The sequence below is a fragment of the Aedes aegypti genome, chromosome 2 (assembly GCF_002204515.2).
Source record: "Aedes aegypti strain LVP_AGWG chromosome 2, AaegL5.0 Primary Assembly, whole genome shotgun sequence".
NCBI lineage: Eukaryota > Metazoa > Arthropoda > Insecta > Diptera > Culicidae > Aedes > Aedes aegypti.
The window spans coordinates 104,918,641-104,935,405 of record NC_035108.1 but is presented as its reverse complement, the minus strand read 5'-3'; the positions used below and the strand labels follow the sequence as shown (position 1 = coordinate 104,935,405).

Genomic DNA, 16,765 nt, shown 5'->3' with positions numbered 1-16,765 from the left:
GAAGTTTCATTTTCAAGTATTTTTAACTAAATTGTTTCAAAACTGTAGAGTAGGTATATACTTTTCTGGGGAATGGTCCATTCTGGGGATTGGTTTTCTGGGGAATGGTTCATTCTGGGGAGTGAAATTCTGGGGAATGGTACATTCTGGGGAATGAGATTCTGGGGAATGGAATTCTGGGGAACGGGTTTCGGGGGAATGGTTTTCTGGGGAATGTTATAGAATCTTCATAACCACCAAATAGTGAATCGGTAATGTTTACTGAGGTTACCTATCGCACTTACGTGGATTTCACGTAGGTGCCTAAGTTCATTTTGACATCTGCATTGTGTACGTACATTCGGTGTTGAGCTCAAATCCTAAGATGACGCCCGCTTGATTTTTGAAGAACTTCAGAAGCTGCTGCTGCTTTAAACATTGTGTAAGATTGATTTCAAGGTAAATATGCTTTGAATAACGGAGAATCCCTGCATTACTTAATATTTTATACCTGATTTATAACCTCTATCCATTATAGCACGCGAAGGCAACAAGACAGACCAAACTCACAAAATTGGGGAAACAGGATTCCAAATGCTCAGATTGTCAATAAAAATATCACAATCTTTTAAGTTTGTTTACATTTTCCAATTAAGAATTAGTTTTCTTCCAAAGCCTATTAGAAATAAGATTGGTCTTTATTACAGTTAAATTTAATGCAAAACCATCTAGGTCCTATTGAAACGCTTCGTAAAGGCTACCGGAAAATCCACGTAGCTCTTACGTTTAGCGACGGTGGAATGGACGAACTTCCAAAATTCATGCGTTCATTCTGGGCTACCTATGATTCGCGTAATATCTACGTGAAAAGTGCGATGGAAAAAAATCACGTATGTTTTCACGTAACAATGACGTTTGGATTATTTTGAGTGCATGTGTTGTGCTGTATGCACTGGTTCCTCCCCGAAGAAATACCGTGAAGTGGTTTCGGGTAGAATAGGGTCTGCGGTCAAGGGTAATGCACACATAAAAAACATGGTTTTAGAGGATCGTCGGTGGTGCGCTAATCTCGCATTTTTTGAGTTATCTGGGTCTGGTTGCAGATTTCCGTCTTGTAAAAAAGGTCACTTATCATCAAGAGATCACTAATACCTTGAAGTCTCACTCCATTTCAAATGTTCAATATATTTCTGTGTAAAAAAACTAATACAACAATTTACGTTTATACTGTTAGGCACTATTAGCTAGATAAAAAAATATCTTTCATAGTCTTAAAAAATATCTTTTGATTTGATAAAATGGACGGAATTCAGAGAATAGAATACTTATCGTTCCTAAAATATTGTCCTAAGGTTACAATTTGATCTTGGTTCTGTTGGATCGGAATCCGCCTCATCACGGAATCAGCTCCAGGTCCGGTAAGTACGGAGGTATCTGTGCGTTTTGGGTCCGCTCAAAGGACAACATGTAGCGCAGCATGGGCAGCGTTTGTCTCAGGTATCGGCTCACGTCGTCGAACTCGGGTCGGTCTGCCGCGTCCGGATCCCAACAGTTAAGGCACATCTGGTAGAGGTCGTCGTAGACGAAGCTGGGCTTTTCGGGCCTACTGCCCGCCCGGATGCTGGCAAACAGGTTATCGGTGGTGATCGTCCCGAACGGGGTCGCGCCCAAACAGCAACACTCCCAGATGAGCAACCCGAACGACCAGACGTCACTCTTGGCAGTGTGGTTCTGGAACTTGATCACCTCCGGGGCGTTCCAACGGATGATGTCCACCTGCTGGCCGTTGTCGTCCCCGTAGAGTGGGGGCCCGAAGGCACTTACCTTCACCTCGAACTTGGTGTTGACGTAGACGGTTCGGGCGCAGAGCTTCTTGTTGACGATCTGGAATGGGATGAGGACGGTTAGGAAGGAACACAAAATTGCCATGAATAGCAAATCAGTTAAAAAATTATCTGAAAGATTCCTCCAGATTTAGGTATTTCAAAGAAGGCTTAGTTCCCCATAAAACTCATCCAGTTATTCTTCCATAGATTTTCTTAGTCTTGTTCGAGAATAAAACAAGCAATCTCTTCTCAGAAATTACTCCAGTTCAATCCAACTCAATTTCGGCGAAACCATAGATAGGACCGACTTGCGATTTAAAGGCAGAAAACATGCTCGTTCATACTCACATTGTTCTCAACCAGGTACTGCATGCCGTCGCACACCAGGCACAGAATGTTCACGACAATTTCCTCCGAGATGGTGGAAAACTTTGGACTGTTCACGTTATTTGGTATCCTCGCGTTGAGCAGCGTCTGTTTGAGGGTGGTCTGCATCTCCTCGAACAGCACGTAGCACCAGTCCGGCGTGACGCACACCCCGTAGAGCTGCAGAACGTTCGGGTGCTGTTCCAGCTTGATGACCCGCCGGAACTCGTTCAGGAAGCCAATCTGATCGATCTTGTCCATGTCGTCGGATATGACGTGCACCTGGGCCGGCAGTTCGATGCCCTCGCGCTGGAGGCTTCCTTTGAGTATGTCCCCGTACTTGCCCGAACCCAGGATGGTGTTGATCTCCAGCGACAGATGCTTCCGAGGGTGCTTCTGGTGCGGTGCTAGAGATTCAATGATGTCGTGCAGTTCCGCCTCAAATCCGCGCTGTTCGTAAATGTCCGGAATGAAGCCGTTGTTCTCCACTTCCAAGATCGGTCCCTGCAGGGCCATTTCGTGGTGATCCCGAAGGGGACGAGTATTTCTCGGTGTTTTATAGCGCAGGTAAACGTACAGGACGATACTGGCCAACAGTACGATTCCGAAGAGGACGCAAGCCACGGCCAGTACCGTGATCAGCGCTTCGTTCCGCTCCGGAGCATTGGTAGAATTCACGTGGTGGTGATCCGGGTGCTGGTGCTGCTCGTGGGTCGTGGTGGCGTACCGCACCTTTACGACGTTGTTCAAAATGCTGACGATTCCGATGGAGATGTGCACGTGCTTCCGGGCAGGAATTTCCGGATTGAAGTAGTTTCGATAGTGTCGCTTGTCGCCTACGGTGAACAGCAGTGAGTCCTCCTGAAATGGATAGATCAATTTATTTGGGGAGACAATTGGCAAAGACGCTTCTTTACTGTTTCCAGCGTAATTCAGGAATGTTTTGTTTTTTGTATTTCGATGTCGGCCACAGGGCAACTTCACTCAGAGCAAACATTCTGCTATAATCCTATATCCACTAAGAATTGATCCAAAAATCTTTCTACAAGAATACGACAACGAAATTCAATGAACTATCTGGACAAATTCCCACAAAAACATGCAGGGGTAGTAGGATTAACAACTTCTTTCATTTAAACACACGAACATTTTTCCTCTAATCAATTGTCTAAAACTTAGCAGAGTAAGCCGCACTAATGTTCAGTTTCACTTCCACGATTCACTTTGCCATGGGATATTTTTTTCGGCCGAATTAGCAATTTTGCAATAAGAAGCATATTTAAACTAAGTATATTGTGGCCAAATATGAACTCAATAGCTTTAATGGGGTCGTCCATAAATGACGTAGCATTTTAGGGGGGAGGGGGGTCTTCACTAATTTGTGACGATGTGTGACGAGGGGGGGAGGGGTCCCAACTTGTGGACGTAGCATTTTGAATAATTTCGGTAAAAATAGTAGCGCTGAAAAAAATGACAAACAGTATTTTTTATCAAAGTTCAGTTAAAAAATTATGATCCAGCTGCAAATTATTAATATGATAGAATTTAAAAGTTTCTATTTTTTCTGACAATCAAGCAGATTTTATGAAGCTTTAAATAGTTATGTGAATATTATATTGCATAAGTGTCCAAACTATTTTATTTATAAATAAACAAATTAAAAGTTTAATAAGTTAAGTAAATATCTATGCTTTATCGACTTGGAAAGTATTGCTTTTTCATTTGATAACAAGACAAAGAATCAACCGTTTTAGTTTAATTCATATTTTCTGTTGGAGCTTTGTTCCTCAAAAGTATATAATATTCTCATTTAGGCAAATATTAACGTTAGTATAATAAAACAATATATTTATTCAGTGCGTTTAATGTTGCAGGAGATCTCCATTCATCCAACTAACGATTTGTTTTGATATATCAATGCTCTTGATGGAACAGCCTGTATAATAATGATGACAACAAATTCGAGTGTTATCCGTAATTTGTTAATTGTCCTATCATTGAGTTGTCTAAATCACTCGATAATTCAGAAAAAGAGCATTTTTATTAAATCATTGTTTCATTATGAGTTGTGTAAGAATATTTCAGTATAGCTGGCGATAACAAAATTTAGTTGAAATATTGAAATTGAAAATCGTTGATTTTTTAAACATTCCTAATAATACAATTATTGTGGATTTGAATCTAGAAAATAATGACTGTAGATCCATTCTAAATAAAGGTATTTTGTTGATCATATTCACTGAAACCTGTTTCTTAATCACGAATAATTTATAAATTCCTCTAATATAACAAATATTTTGTTTAATATATTAAAAAAAATATTCTGAACCCTTACTCATAGCTGTTAGTTTTATTAATCCGAATCTATTTGTTTTACATTTTCAGCTGTAAACTTGTTTTAGGTTGTAACAAAAGCGAAATAAATGTATAATGTAATAATAAAATGTAATCTAAATTTAACCAATTTAAAAAAAAACTGAGAACCACAATTATGTAACTTAAACAGGAAATAAGTTAGTTTAAACTGTTTTTCTATTGATTTTTTAGCGCTACGGTATATCGGTATATCATTCGTCAGATTATCCTGACGTTTCAATGAGTTATTAATATAAATTAATATAAAACTTTGTTTTGAATTTCAGGATTCTAATGTTTCGTTTAAGCTGAAGAAAAACAAATAAAAAAACATTGGTGAAGGGGGGGGTTTGCTTGATATGCTACGTATTTTCCAAGGGGGGATATCAGCATTTGTGACTAAATGTTACGAGGGGGGAGGGGGGTGTAAAAAATCAGTGAAAAAATGCTACGTCATTTATGGACGGCCCCTAACAACAACCCTGCTCTGGAAGCTGCTATAAATGTTTTAAGATGCTTGCTAATGGGTTTCTTAGAAGCCAACTATCTACCGTAGGAAAAATTCGTCATATCCAGGAAATCTCCGGAAACCTTGTTAGATCACTGCGACAGATATCGGTCGAAAAATTCCTCTAAAAATCTCAAAGATAGAGTTCTGCGAATAGATATAAAAACAGTGAATAATTACGGTTTGTTCAATCATTCCAATAATCAAAAGAGTTATGAGAAGTTTTTCAAGGATTTCGCCTGCAATGTTCAAGGATAGAAAGAACGATACACGCACGCTATGTCTAAAACAGGAGATTATGCAAATCGAATGTACCTCGGATTTTTTTCCGCTAGAGTTCAGTAATTGGGCTATAATTTCATAATTGGAAGGTTTTAAAATATTCCATCGGTAAAATTTTGATTTTTTCCACTTTTTAGTTATTTTTTCATATACAAACTATGAAAATCAATGAAAATCACATATTCCTACACATTTCCACCCATACAAAATGTATGGGAAAAAAATCACCGATAGAATATTTTGTAACTTTCCGATTTGCATAATCTGCTGGTTTAGACATAGCGTTTAGACAATATTTTTATATCTGGCAAAATTAAACCGATTTAATTACAGTTACAGTTTTAAAATATTTGTAAGATCAAAAATTTGCCTTTTTGCGGTAATCATGCTCTCGTGAAAAAAGGTAGAATATTTCCCAATAGTTTTGCGGACCCCTGAGAACCCCTCACGGCCCCTTCGGGGTCCGTGGACCACCGATTGCGAAGCCCTGTTCTAGATACTTGTACTATATTTCTTACCTATTGTCAAATTCTACAAGAAATCTCCATAACCATCTTTTTTAATATTCTATATTTATGCATATTTATCATACTCCTCACGAATATGTGTATGAGAATATTTTCGATTATAGTAGAGCCAATTATACTAATATTAGACTGAAATTAGATAACGCAAATTGGCAATCTGTTTTTAGAAATCAAAATAATATTGAATGTGCAATAGAAATCTTTTACAATTTATTGTGGGAAACCATTAGGGAGGAAGTACCTGTTAAGAAAAGACGAAGGAATCACAACTCAAAAAAACCAATTTGGTTCAACAAGCAAATCAAGAATTTGAAAAAATCGAAAACAAAAAGCTCACAAAGTTTACAGAAGATATAAAAAACCAGACGATTTAGAAAAATATTTGGTTATTTGCGACCAACTCAATTTAGCCATTTCTACAGCACTTACCGAGTACAACATAAAAACTGAAAATGAAATAAAGCCATGTCCAAAGATTTTTTTCAATTACGTTAAAACTAAACTCAAATCGTGCAATTTTCCATCAACAATTACTTTGGATGAAAAGTAGGAAATAATTGTGAAGATATTTGCAAACTTTTCGCAAAATTTTTTCGAGAAAAATATTCAACATTTTCGGAAAACGATCGAGATTATTCTTACTTTTCACATTTTGCTGACTTTCCGAGTGATGTTGGCGTTAATTCTAAAAATGTTCTGGACATTTTGTTTGGTCTTAAAAATTTGGACGCCACTAGAGGATCAGGGCCAGATGAAATTCCACCCGGATTCATAAAAAACTTAGCAACTGAACTCACAACTCCATTATTTTGGTTATTCAATATGTCTCTTCAAACTGGCCAATTTCCAAAGGTATGGAAAAAATCATTCCTCATACCAATATATAAATCAGGTAAGAAATCGGACATTCGAAATTATCACGGTATTGCTATTATGTCATGTATTCCAAAACTTTTCGAGTCAATTGTAAACAAGAATATGTTTGCCCAAATAAAAACTCGTATAACAAACGCTCAACACGGCTTTTTCAAAGGTCGTTCGACCACTAAGAACCTTCTGGAATTTGTAAGTTACTCACTGAGTGCAATGGATAAAGGTTACTTCGTAGAAGCTCTTTACACTGACTTTAGTAAAGCATTTGATAAACTGGACATTCCAATGTTGACTTTCAAGCTTGAAAAAATGGGAATCGAAATGTCTCCTTACGTGGATCAAGTCCTATTTAAACTATTGTCAGCAAATAGTAAAATTCAATGGGAAAAGATCAAATCCAATACATGTTACATCTGGAGTACCTCAAGGCTCACACTTAGGCCCTCTTCTTTTTATTTTATATGTTAATGACGTTTCTTATATTCTAAACAAACTGAGGGTCCTTATATATGCTGACGACATGAAGCTATTTCTAGAAATAAAGAATGATGACAATCATAATGTTTTTAAGAATGAGATACAAATTTTCTACACGTGGTGCTGCAAAAGTTTATTGGAATTGAATATAAAAAAATGTAACCTCATAAGTTATAGCAGAAAACGAACCACACCAAATATGTCTATATTGTTTTAGGAAACGAACATGTAAAAAGTGTGATAAAATAAGAGACTTAGAAGTTATCTTAGACTCAAAACTATCATTTGTAGATCACTATAATGCAATAATTCATAGAGCAGGAAATATGCTCAATTTCATAAAACGGTTTGGTCAACACTTTCGTGATCCTTACACATTGAAAATACTTTATGTTACGTATGTAAGATCAATATTAGAATATTGTAGTATTGTTTGGTCACCTTACACAAAAAAAAAAAAACATGAAGAGTGTATAGAATCGATACAAAAGCAGTTTTTATTATACGCACTACGTAATTTAGGCTGATCAGTACTTCCTCTACCATCATATGAATCACGATGCATGCTTATCAATGTGAAATCACTGAAAGTGCGTCGTGATTATGCTATGGTTTCTTTTGTTAACGATATTGTTTCACATCGCATTGATGCTATCAAAGATGAATTTTTATAATCGTTACTTGTTCACAGTAGGTCATCATCGCACGAACTACGCTAAATTTAGTCCGTTGAATCAGATGATGACTATATATAATCAGCATTGTGAAATGATTGATGTTAACACGAACAAAACTGAAAAAAATACCTTTTTGATATACAAAACAATAGTAACTGAGGAATGTATTATGAATCGAGTATACTCAACAAAGTATATAAACACATATATATCAAGAACACAATGTAATTTAGAATGGTCTACAAAATGTTTGACGTCAAATAAAATAAATAAAATAAATAAAATAAATAAAATAAATAAAATAAATAAAATAAATAAAATAAATAAAATAAATAAATAAATAAAATAAATAAAATAAATAAAATAAATAAAATAAATAAAATAAATAAAATAAATAAAATAAATAAAATAAATAAAATAAATAAAATAAATAAAATAAATAAAATAAATAAATAATAAATAAAATAAAATAAAATAAAATAAAAGAAATAAAATAATAAAATAAATAAATAAATAAAATAAATAAAATAAATAAAATAAATAAAATAAATAAAATAAATAAATAAATAATGGTGTTCAGTTGGAGCTGCTTGACAGCTTTACTTGTCAAGGCTGAACCCTCGGTTTGGCTTTTGCCAAGTTTCCCCTCAATTAGGACCAATACTCAGACGGACTTGAAAATGGCGTTCACATGAGCACTGTTTTTTCATTAGTATTGTGACGTGGAAGTTTTTGAAAAGTGCCCATATTCCCTTGCTTCTGAGAAAAGGAAGCATTCAGCAACTCCAACAAAATTTGTTTGAAATAGTGGTATAGTAGTGTCATTACTAATACTGTCTAGTCGAAATGATTTGTCATTTAAGTGTCCTTTTTAGTCATGCTATTGTGATTAATCCTGTCTTTTACGTAAGATTAGTTTTAAATGTAAATTGTCGTCAAGTCTTAACAGAATTTTTAGTTTAGTCGTAGTTCTAGTTCATTTGGTTATTCTTGTTGTTGAAACTATTTATTGTTCATTGCGTTCATATGTCCTAAAGAAATGAATCACTTTACTTGTCTGTTCAACACATTCTCGAAACTAGCATTCGATTTTAGACAAATTCGGTGTTCTTAAAAGTGTTCATAAATTTAATTTTGAAGAAAATGGTGTTTAAAGTTTCAAAATCGGTTGGAAAATAACGAAGTTATGGTGAATTCACTGAAGGCCATTTTTCACAAATTGAAAATTCACCTTCAAGACGCTTGCGCCACCTCTAAATCTTAATATTTTTAGCTCAAACTTTGAGGTTTCTCTTTTAATATGATTTAAATTCATTAGAACACACGAAATTTTGATTTTGAGAACTTTTGAAAAATAAGCCGCACCTTACTACACACTTGGTTACCAATGGTTTTTAGAGCGAGATTTGTTCCTTAGCCTAGGCTCCTTCCCGGAAAGCAGGCTTGATAATCCTCCTCAACATCATCAGAGTTCGGTGACATACTCAAGAGCAGCGTGCTACGAAAAAATACTTAGCAGAGAGGCAACGAAAAATGAGCGAGGAAGAAGCAGTAAAAAATACAACAGAGCAAAATTCTATCAAAAAAGAGTACCATCACTCATCCGCGAGGCCTTTCTTGTTCGGACGGGTCACTCAAGAGTTCTTTTAAAGTATGAGTAAAAATGAGCATAGCAACAAGAGAAAAAGAGAACCAGAAATCAAGGCGGGTTCAGCCCCTACTCTGGCTACAGAGTACAATGAACCATATTGCTAGCATTTTTTTCGCTCTCTCACTCGAATCGTTTGAGGATCTTTGTTGAAAATTTGCGTTCAATTTTTAATCGTCAGAAAAAACGTCAAAACTGCCCCATTTTTGGATCACAGAGGAGTCTCAGTGACTAGGGAATACTTACTTCAGGTTGAAAAACATGTCTAGATTTGAACTTACAGTTTAAAAACCCCAGTAGCAGGAGATCTTACTCATCTCATCGATCGTAGTGAAAACCGCATTTGATTAAACTTATTTGTTTAATTGTGGGACTTTGAGGGTTAAGAATCTTCGTTCAGATTTTAAGATTTCAACGAGAAGTTTATTTAAAAATACCCTCAGGAATTATTCCATTCCTCCTATGAAATATCTTCAAAGAATTTAACCAAAATAAATTTCAGGGCTATCTTTAAGGAAATTGCTCAAAATATCCGACGAATAATTATTTGTAAAATGATAAATTCAATTCCTGGACAATATTCTGGAGGATTTTTTAAAGGCATTCTTTGGAAAACACCAGACAGAATGCCTAGTCATTTGTGAAGAAATGATCGGAAGAATTATTGGAATAATAGATAGATTAGTTGCATGTGTGAAATCCTCAATGAACTTTTGAAGAATATAAGGAGATTCTCCGAGAATTTACTAGAGAAGTCATTCGAGAGATGTTTGGAAGAACAGCAGGAATAATTCCTGTATAAAATGCCTCAGAGAAATAAATGAATGAACTTCATGAGGAATTCTTGGTCTAATTTACCGAAGAATTTCTGGAAGAGTTCTTAAGGTGAAGATGAATCGAAGCCAAGCCACAAATTTTCAAGAGCAGTACAAACCTGGAGAAACAGACATCCGTTTAAACTGAAAACTTCATAGATTGGTCCCTTGCTGAAGGTGAGCAATCGGTCAAGTTTTCAGCCGTTCAAGCTGTTTGGTTTTTCAGATTTGTGTTCTTGAAAACTAGAGGTTTGGCTTCGATGCAGCTTCACCTTAATAGATTTCTGGAATAATCCCTGGAGTATTTTTCGAAGAAATTCCTCTATGAAACTTTGAATGAATTCATGAAAATAGTTTTAGAAAATCGTCGTTGGAACTTCTGTAAAAGTATTCGTTAGGTTTGCTGAAAAAGTCCTTAACGATTAGCGTTAAATAATCTGGATTTTCTTGAAAGAACTTTTGTGGGAATGTTTGAAAAATTTTCTAAAGTATCAACCAGAAAATTCGTGGGAGAATAACTTAACATAATCAAATCCCTGAGATTGTTTTTAAAGAACGTACAATTAATTTCTGAGTGGCATGCATGTTTTTGGCACAGCACTGAGTTTTCAGACATTTCCTGCTAATGACCTCTCGAGACCATTTTAATAACTATACTTTGCAATATTGAACTGAATTGGTTTATGTTGAATTTGCCGTTAAGTGAAGTGAAGCGCCCTATCCCTTTAATTAAGTACCTATCCCTTAAGAAGTCCCTGAAGGATCTTTTTAACGATTTTTTGGCAGTTTCGCTTTTAGAAATCACTATAGAATATCATCATTGGAGGAGTTCTTAGTAAACCTCTAACAAAATTACTAGAAGAAGCTTTTCCTCAATGAATCTGGGAAGGAGTTTCTGAAGAATCTGTGAAATAATCGAATATCTGCAGGTATTTTTGAACCTCTAAAATTTTGCTCCAGGATTCAGTCAAAAGGAGAAAGAAAAAGAAAGTGTCTTGGGATTTGTGGAACAAGAGACTTTAGAGACCTTCAATTGGTCGGTGTTCAGACAGACTGGACTTGGTGATATTTTGACGTTCTAAAGGTACCTACATTAAGAACTTAATCAATTCTGATTTTATCGATGTTATTTTGAAATTTCGAACGCCTGGGGTACGTTTTCCTGAAACCATTGAACAACACTTGGTCCAGTCTGTCTGAACACCGAGAAATTAAATCTAGAGACTTGCGTAATTAATAGTGATTAAGTGTCTAAAAAGAGCCCTACTACCAGATTTGTCTTCCCCATCGGATAGATGATAAAATAGGCTAAAATATAGCGATGACGGAGAACTTGCTTCTGAACCGGCCTTCTGATACTTAAGATACGTGTAAGAATTTTGAAAATCGATTGAACCATCCCTAACATATAATCATTTGAAATTTCAGGAACAACTAATTCTTGATCTCGGGTCCCAGAGTGTTAAAGATATTACAAACCTTCATCTCCACCTCGGCAGCAATGTAGTACGGAACGCCCTTCTCCCGTGACCGTTGGTACGTATCCAGCAGGGTCTCGTCGAACGTTTGCACCAGATCATCGTCCACGTAGTGCACCACCACTCGGTAATAGTTAACCGGGCCGTTGTTGTTAATGGCCTTCTGAATCTGGATCTGAACGGTCGAATCCAGCCGTCGCAATATCACCGGTTCTTCCGGTTCCGGATCCGGAACGCCAATTTCCGTCTGGGCCACCATCCAAGCCATCCCTCCGGCGCCCTTTTCCGAAACACTCGTCACGGTTATGTTGTAACGCGTACCCGGAACCAAACTGGCCAGTTCGAATGACTGCGAGTTATTGTGGACACTCCAGCTCATCGGATACAGTCGATAGTTGGCAAAGGTGGACAGTGCGACGGCATTGATCTCATACTCGTCCACCGGCACTCCATCCAAGGACGGAGCATCCCAAGAAATTTTGATCGTGCTTTCCGTTTCCTTTTCTGCCAGTTTGAGATTCTTAACGGGTCCGGCCACATCCACCCCGGTTTCGTAGAAACTTTGCGCATTATCACCGCCACAAGAATGCTCCGCACTTTGGCGACAGCTGAGATTGCAATTTTTGTCCTCTATCTGGCGCAGACGAATCGTGTTGAAGCAGAAGCACTGCGTATCCGATAGTGCAGCGTACCTAAAAAAGATGCGAGAGGTCATTTATTGGTTTCTCCATAATTCAAAGTTGGTAGCGATTGGGTGTTTCAAAAATTGAAATTCTAATAGATATCACAAAAAAAGTCTCAAAAAGAAAAAAACTGATTCAATAGGAGAACCAAAAAGAGGCCAATTGGGATTCACAAAAAATAAAAAAGGGCCAGGGAATACTCTAAGAGTAATTTTAGAAGAATCTTATAAAGATCCCTCAAAGAATCCGAGCAGATTTGTTTTTCAGAGGGCATTTCCGAAAATTTCGTTAGGAATTCCTCGTGACATAACGCTAGGATTTTTTCATGATTTCTCCTAGAATTTCATAGGATTTAGGAAGTTGCCCAAAATTTCATTCATGTATTGCTCCCAAGTTATGATCGAGATTTCATCCAGTGATTGTTTCATGAATGCTGCTAGAAATACCTTCCAGATTTTTGTTTAAGATACATTCAAGAAGGCAAATAGTATTTTTTTAAAATGTCTTTCGAATAGTATTGCTGAAATTTCTCAATAAACTTCTCAATTTTTTATGAACTTTAGATGACTCCTTTAGGAATATTCTCAGGATCTCCTCAAAAAATCTGTTCAGAAAGTCTATGGCAGTTCCCTAAAGATACCCTCAATTATTATTCCAGAGATTTCTACTAGTCTTCCTTTAAAATTTCTCCAGAGAATGTTTCAGAAATTTATTCATGAACTTATCCAGGAAATTCTTCAAACATGCAAGAGATACTTTTAATGGAAATTCAAAAGTAATTTCTGATGAAACTGAGGAATATCTGATATAGATGTATGACACAATATCTGCAAGTATCCGAGTATGTCTTGGCGGCAGGTAGCGACTCTGAGGAATCTTTATGAAAACTCCTATAAGATACTCATCTTATAGAATTTTTCATAAAGATTCCTCAGAGTATCTGACCAGACATTTCTCTACACACCAAATGTTCGTCACTGAATTCAGCAAAGTTTACCATTTCTAAAATCGTGAGCAACAATTTGCTGATTTGTTCCGCAAATTCTGCTGATCACCAGCATTGATTTGCTGACGATTTTTACCGATTTTCAACAATTTTGTTTGCTGAATACTTCAGATTTTCAAATTTCAGCAAAATATTGCTAATTTAGTTTATTGTGTAAGTATAGTAGGGGTATACTGGGGTATGAAAACTGCATAAATTCTTGAAATTTCATCTGAAATAACATGCGATGAAGAAATGAAGCAATTGGCATGTTACAAGTCAGTGTTCGAAACTCAAAGAAAAAGAAATAAATTATGTTCGAAAAAACTGCCCATAATGCCCCGAATTGCTCATTTAAATTTCATCATTTCAGAATGCTGATGTTTGACTGTTAGAATGTTCTTAAAAAATTATATCTTTTTGCACGTAGTGTTTATAAATACTAATAACTTTCAAGTGTAGTAACAACATAATTTAATTTTAGATTACATGAGATTATTATGCAATCAAAAATGGGGTGCCCATATCACTCCATCAGTAAAAAATCGACTCGAAAAATGACAAATTTTGAAAAATCAATCATTCATCCGTGAACTTTATAAGACAAAGGAAATCATGCGGATCTAATGTATTCATCCAAAAAATGTTGGAAATCATGCAAACATTCGAAAAATTCATAATACTTTCAGCACTTTTTTTTTAAAAATAATTTCTTTACTAGTATCATTCCAAACATCACATTCATTATTTCTTATATCTAGGTGTTCTGTGTTATTAGACAACACTATCATCCTAATTTGGTAAGATTTTATTAACATTTTGTGTTCCGTCTGGGGGAACGAGCAAAGTGGACTGTAACACTTTTCCGGGAGGACGGCCGAAGCTAGAGGGTAAGGATCCCTCGCTGGACGTTTCGTCTTGTAGCCGATACACTTTAAGGCTCTTTCGGGAGGACACTTCTTCGGAACTAGGACTGGGTTACTGGGAAATGATCTAAAAAAAATGGATTTTTTCTTAACTACTGTGTATTCAACTAAATTAACAAAAGGGTAGTAATTTTCTTCTCAACACATCTTTTGCTATCAACACTTTCTTGAAGACTGTACCTTTTCACACTTCCTTCCTCTGCCCAGAGCCTTGCGTGGCGTGATCGTGCATGAAGGTGGGGCGCAATGAGCTACAGTACAGGTGAAGAAGACCATGATTTGCATATGTATTGGTAACCAAAAAAGTGGTGACGTCACTATTTGGTTGCAAGCACGAGTAGATATTTGGGATATTTGAAACAAATTGAATGTAACATAAAAAAATGTGGTGCATACCATGAAATTTTTATTCGAACTAGATGATTTTTGATTATTGTATTTATCGTTGGACTATTTCAACGCAATAGACATAAAAATATTCAAAATAATCATATATTTAATTGAGGTTTGCCTAGCACGAAATAGGGTATTCCATCTGTATAAATAACTAATGTTTACTTTTTGATGACGCCGTAAAAACTATTAATAACCAAGTGTGTAGCTTGTTGTTTCTGAGCAGATGAATAGATTAACACGTTATTTCAACAACACTGTGGTGAAACAATGCTCAGAAACAATAAGGTAGAAACTTGGTTGTCATTGGCTGGATTATATATCTTGCTTGCGTTTAATCAGCGTTCGTAGTGTTTTCAGCATTACCAATCTTACCGCTTGCTCTAACATGACATGAGTAGAATTGAGCCCATCATGATGACGAACTCTGACCAACCGGAATCGTTCAGGCTATCAACATCTGAACTTCGCAGCGCGTAGAGGGATTGGCCAGCTCAATCGCCTCTAACAAAACATCCATGTTTGAGTCGGAATCACGTATGTTCTGTTCCTTTTGGAACGGTGAAACATCACAAGAAGATCCATTTTAAACTATTAACGTTTTTCGATTTCTCCGCCTCCAGTGAACAGTAATTTTGCAAAAGGATCTAGCAATTTTTTCGTTGAATTACTCCAAAAGTTCTTTCAATTTTTTCCCGTGTATTTACAGGTTTTTTTTCTCTAATTTCACTAGTTGTACTTCTAGCAAGGACACCTCCAGGAATTCTTCCAGGAATTTATCTACAAATTCCTATACATAGCTTCAGGAATTCCAAGAAGAGTTGCTCAGGAGTTTCTACCAGCAGCTCCTCCATAGTTTACTCTAGGAGTTCTTCCAGGGTATGCTTCATCATTTTTTTACAGAAATTGGTCCAGGAATTCTTCGAAAGATTTTCTCTAGAAATACCCCTAGTTACCTAAAATTTCTAAAGTATTTCCTTCTAAGATTTTTTTAAGAATTTCTCCAACTAAAATATCAAAACTTCAACGGTTGGTGAAATATTTTCAAGAATTTCTAGAGGAATATATTCAATGCATTATTGGCCTTCCTTAGTCGAGTGGTTAGAGTCCGCGGCTACCAACAAAGCCATATTGAAGGGTGTCTGGTTCGATTCCCGGTCGGTCCAGGATCTTTTCGTAATGGAACTTTCCTTGACTTCCCTGGGCATAGAGTATCATCGTACCTGCCACACGATTACGAATGCGAAAATGACAACTCTGGCAAAGAAAGCTCTCAGTAAAATAACTGTGGAAGTGCCATAAGCAGGCTCTGTTCCAGTGGAAACGTTAATGCCATGAAGAAGAAGATACTCAATGCAAAGACAAGGCTTCCATGTTCCTTACAGTGTGTGTTTGTGTGGTGTGTGTGTATTCCGTCTAACACCCACTGTCCGGCAGTGATATCATGGAAAAAACTTTCTGCAATGCTACTTTGCTTTTGCAGATAGCTTTAGTCCAGGAGTTAGAAGGTGATAGCTCTATTGCAGATCCAGTGACCCATTTCAGAATGGCTGGAGAGACACGTCCATTCAGAAGTCACCTTCACTTACAATAAGCCCCGCATGTGTGCATTACCGTCATCAAATGGATAATGATAATACAAATACACTTCCAAATTCTGAAATATACTATTCAGAACTTGCACGTATTTAGTTTATAAAGCAACAATCATATTTAATCAGAACAATCTCACCAAATTCGCCCAAGTTGGCCACGGCACTGTCATCACCATGGAAACCACCATCGAAGGCCTCCATGTTCCTTGCAGTTGCCCAAAATGTTATGGCAGATAAGGTAATATAGCAAAATCTAAAATCTCGTGATAAGTATACTGCCCATAAACGCATAATGTGAATAGGAAATCCAGCAGACATGGACTGATATGCGTTTATGGCAGTATATTGCGATCATCAAACTTGGGTACCGTT

The 16,765-nt window shown here is 36.5% G+C and overlaps 1 protein-coding gene across 1 annotated transcript; it reads right to left on the bottom strand.

Annotated features, from left to right (window-relative positions):
- Nucleotides 1-1,144: 1,144 nt before the first annotated feature.
- On the bottom strand, nt 1,145-12,503 carry LOC5575239 (putative tyrosine-protein kinase Wsck; the record flags this gene model as incomplete). Its single annotated transcript, XM_021841823.1, is given in 3 exon segments — nt 1,145-1,863; nt 2,154-3,032; nt 11,813-12,503. Coding segments are annotated over 3 exon segments (2,059 nt in total), but the record flags the coding sequence as incomplete, so codon positions are not given.
- Between the last annotated feature and the right edge of the window lie 4,262 nt (nt 12,504-16,765).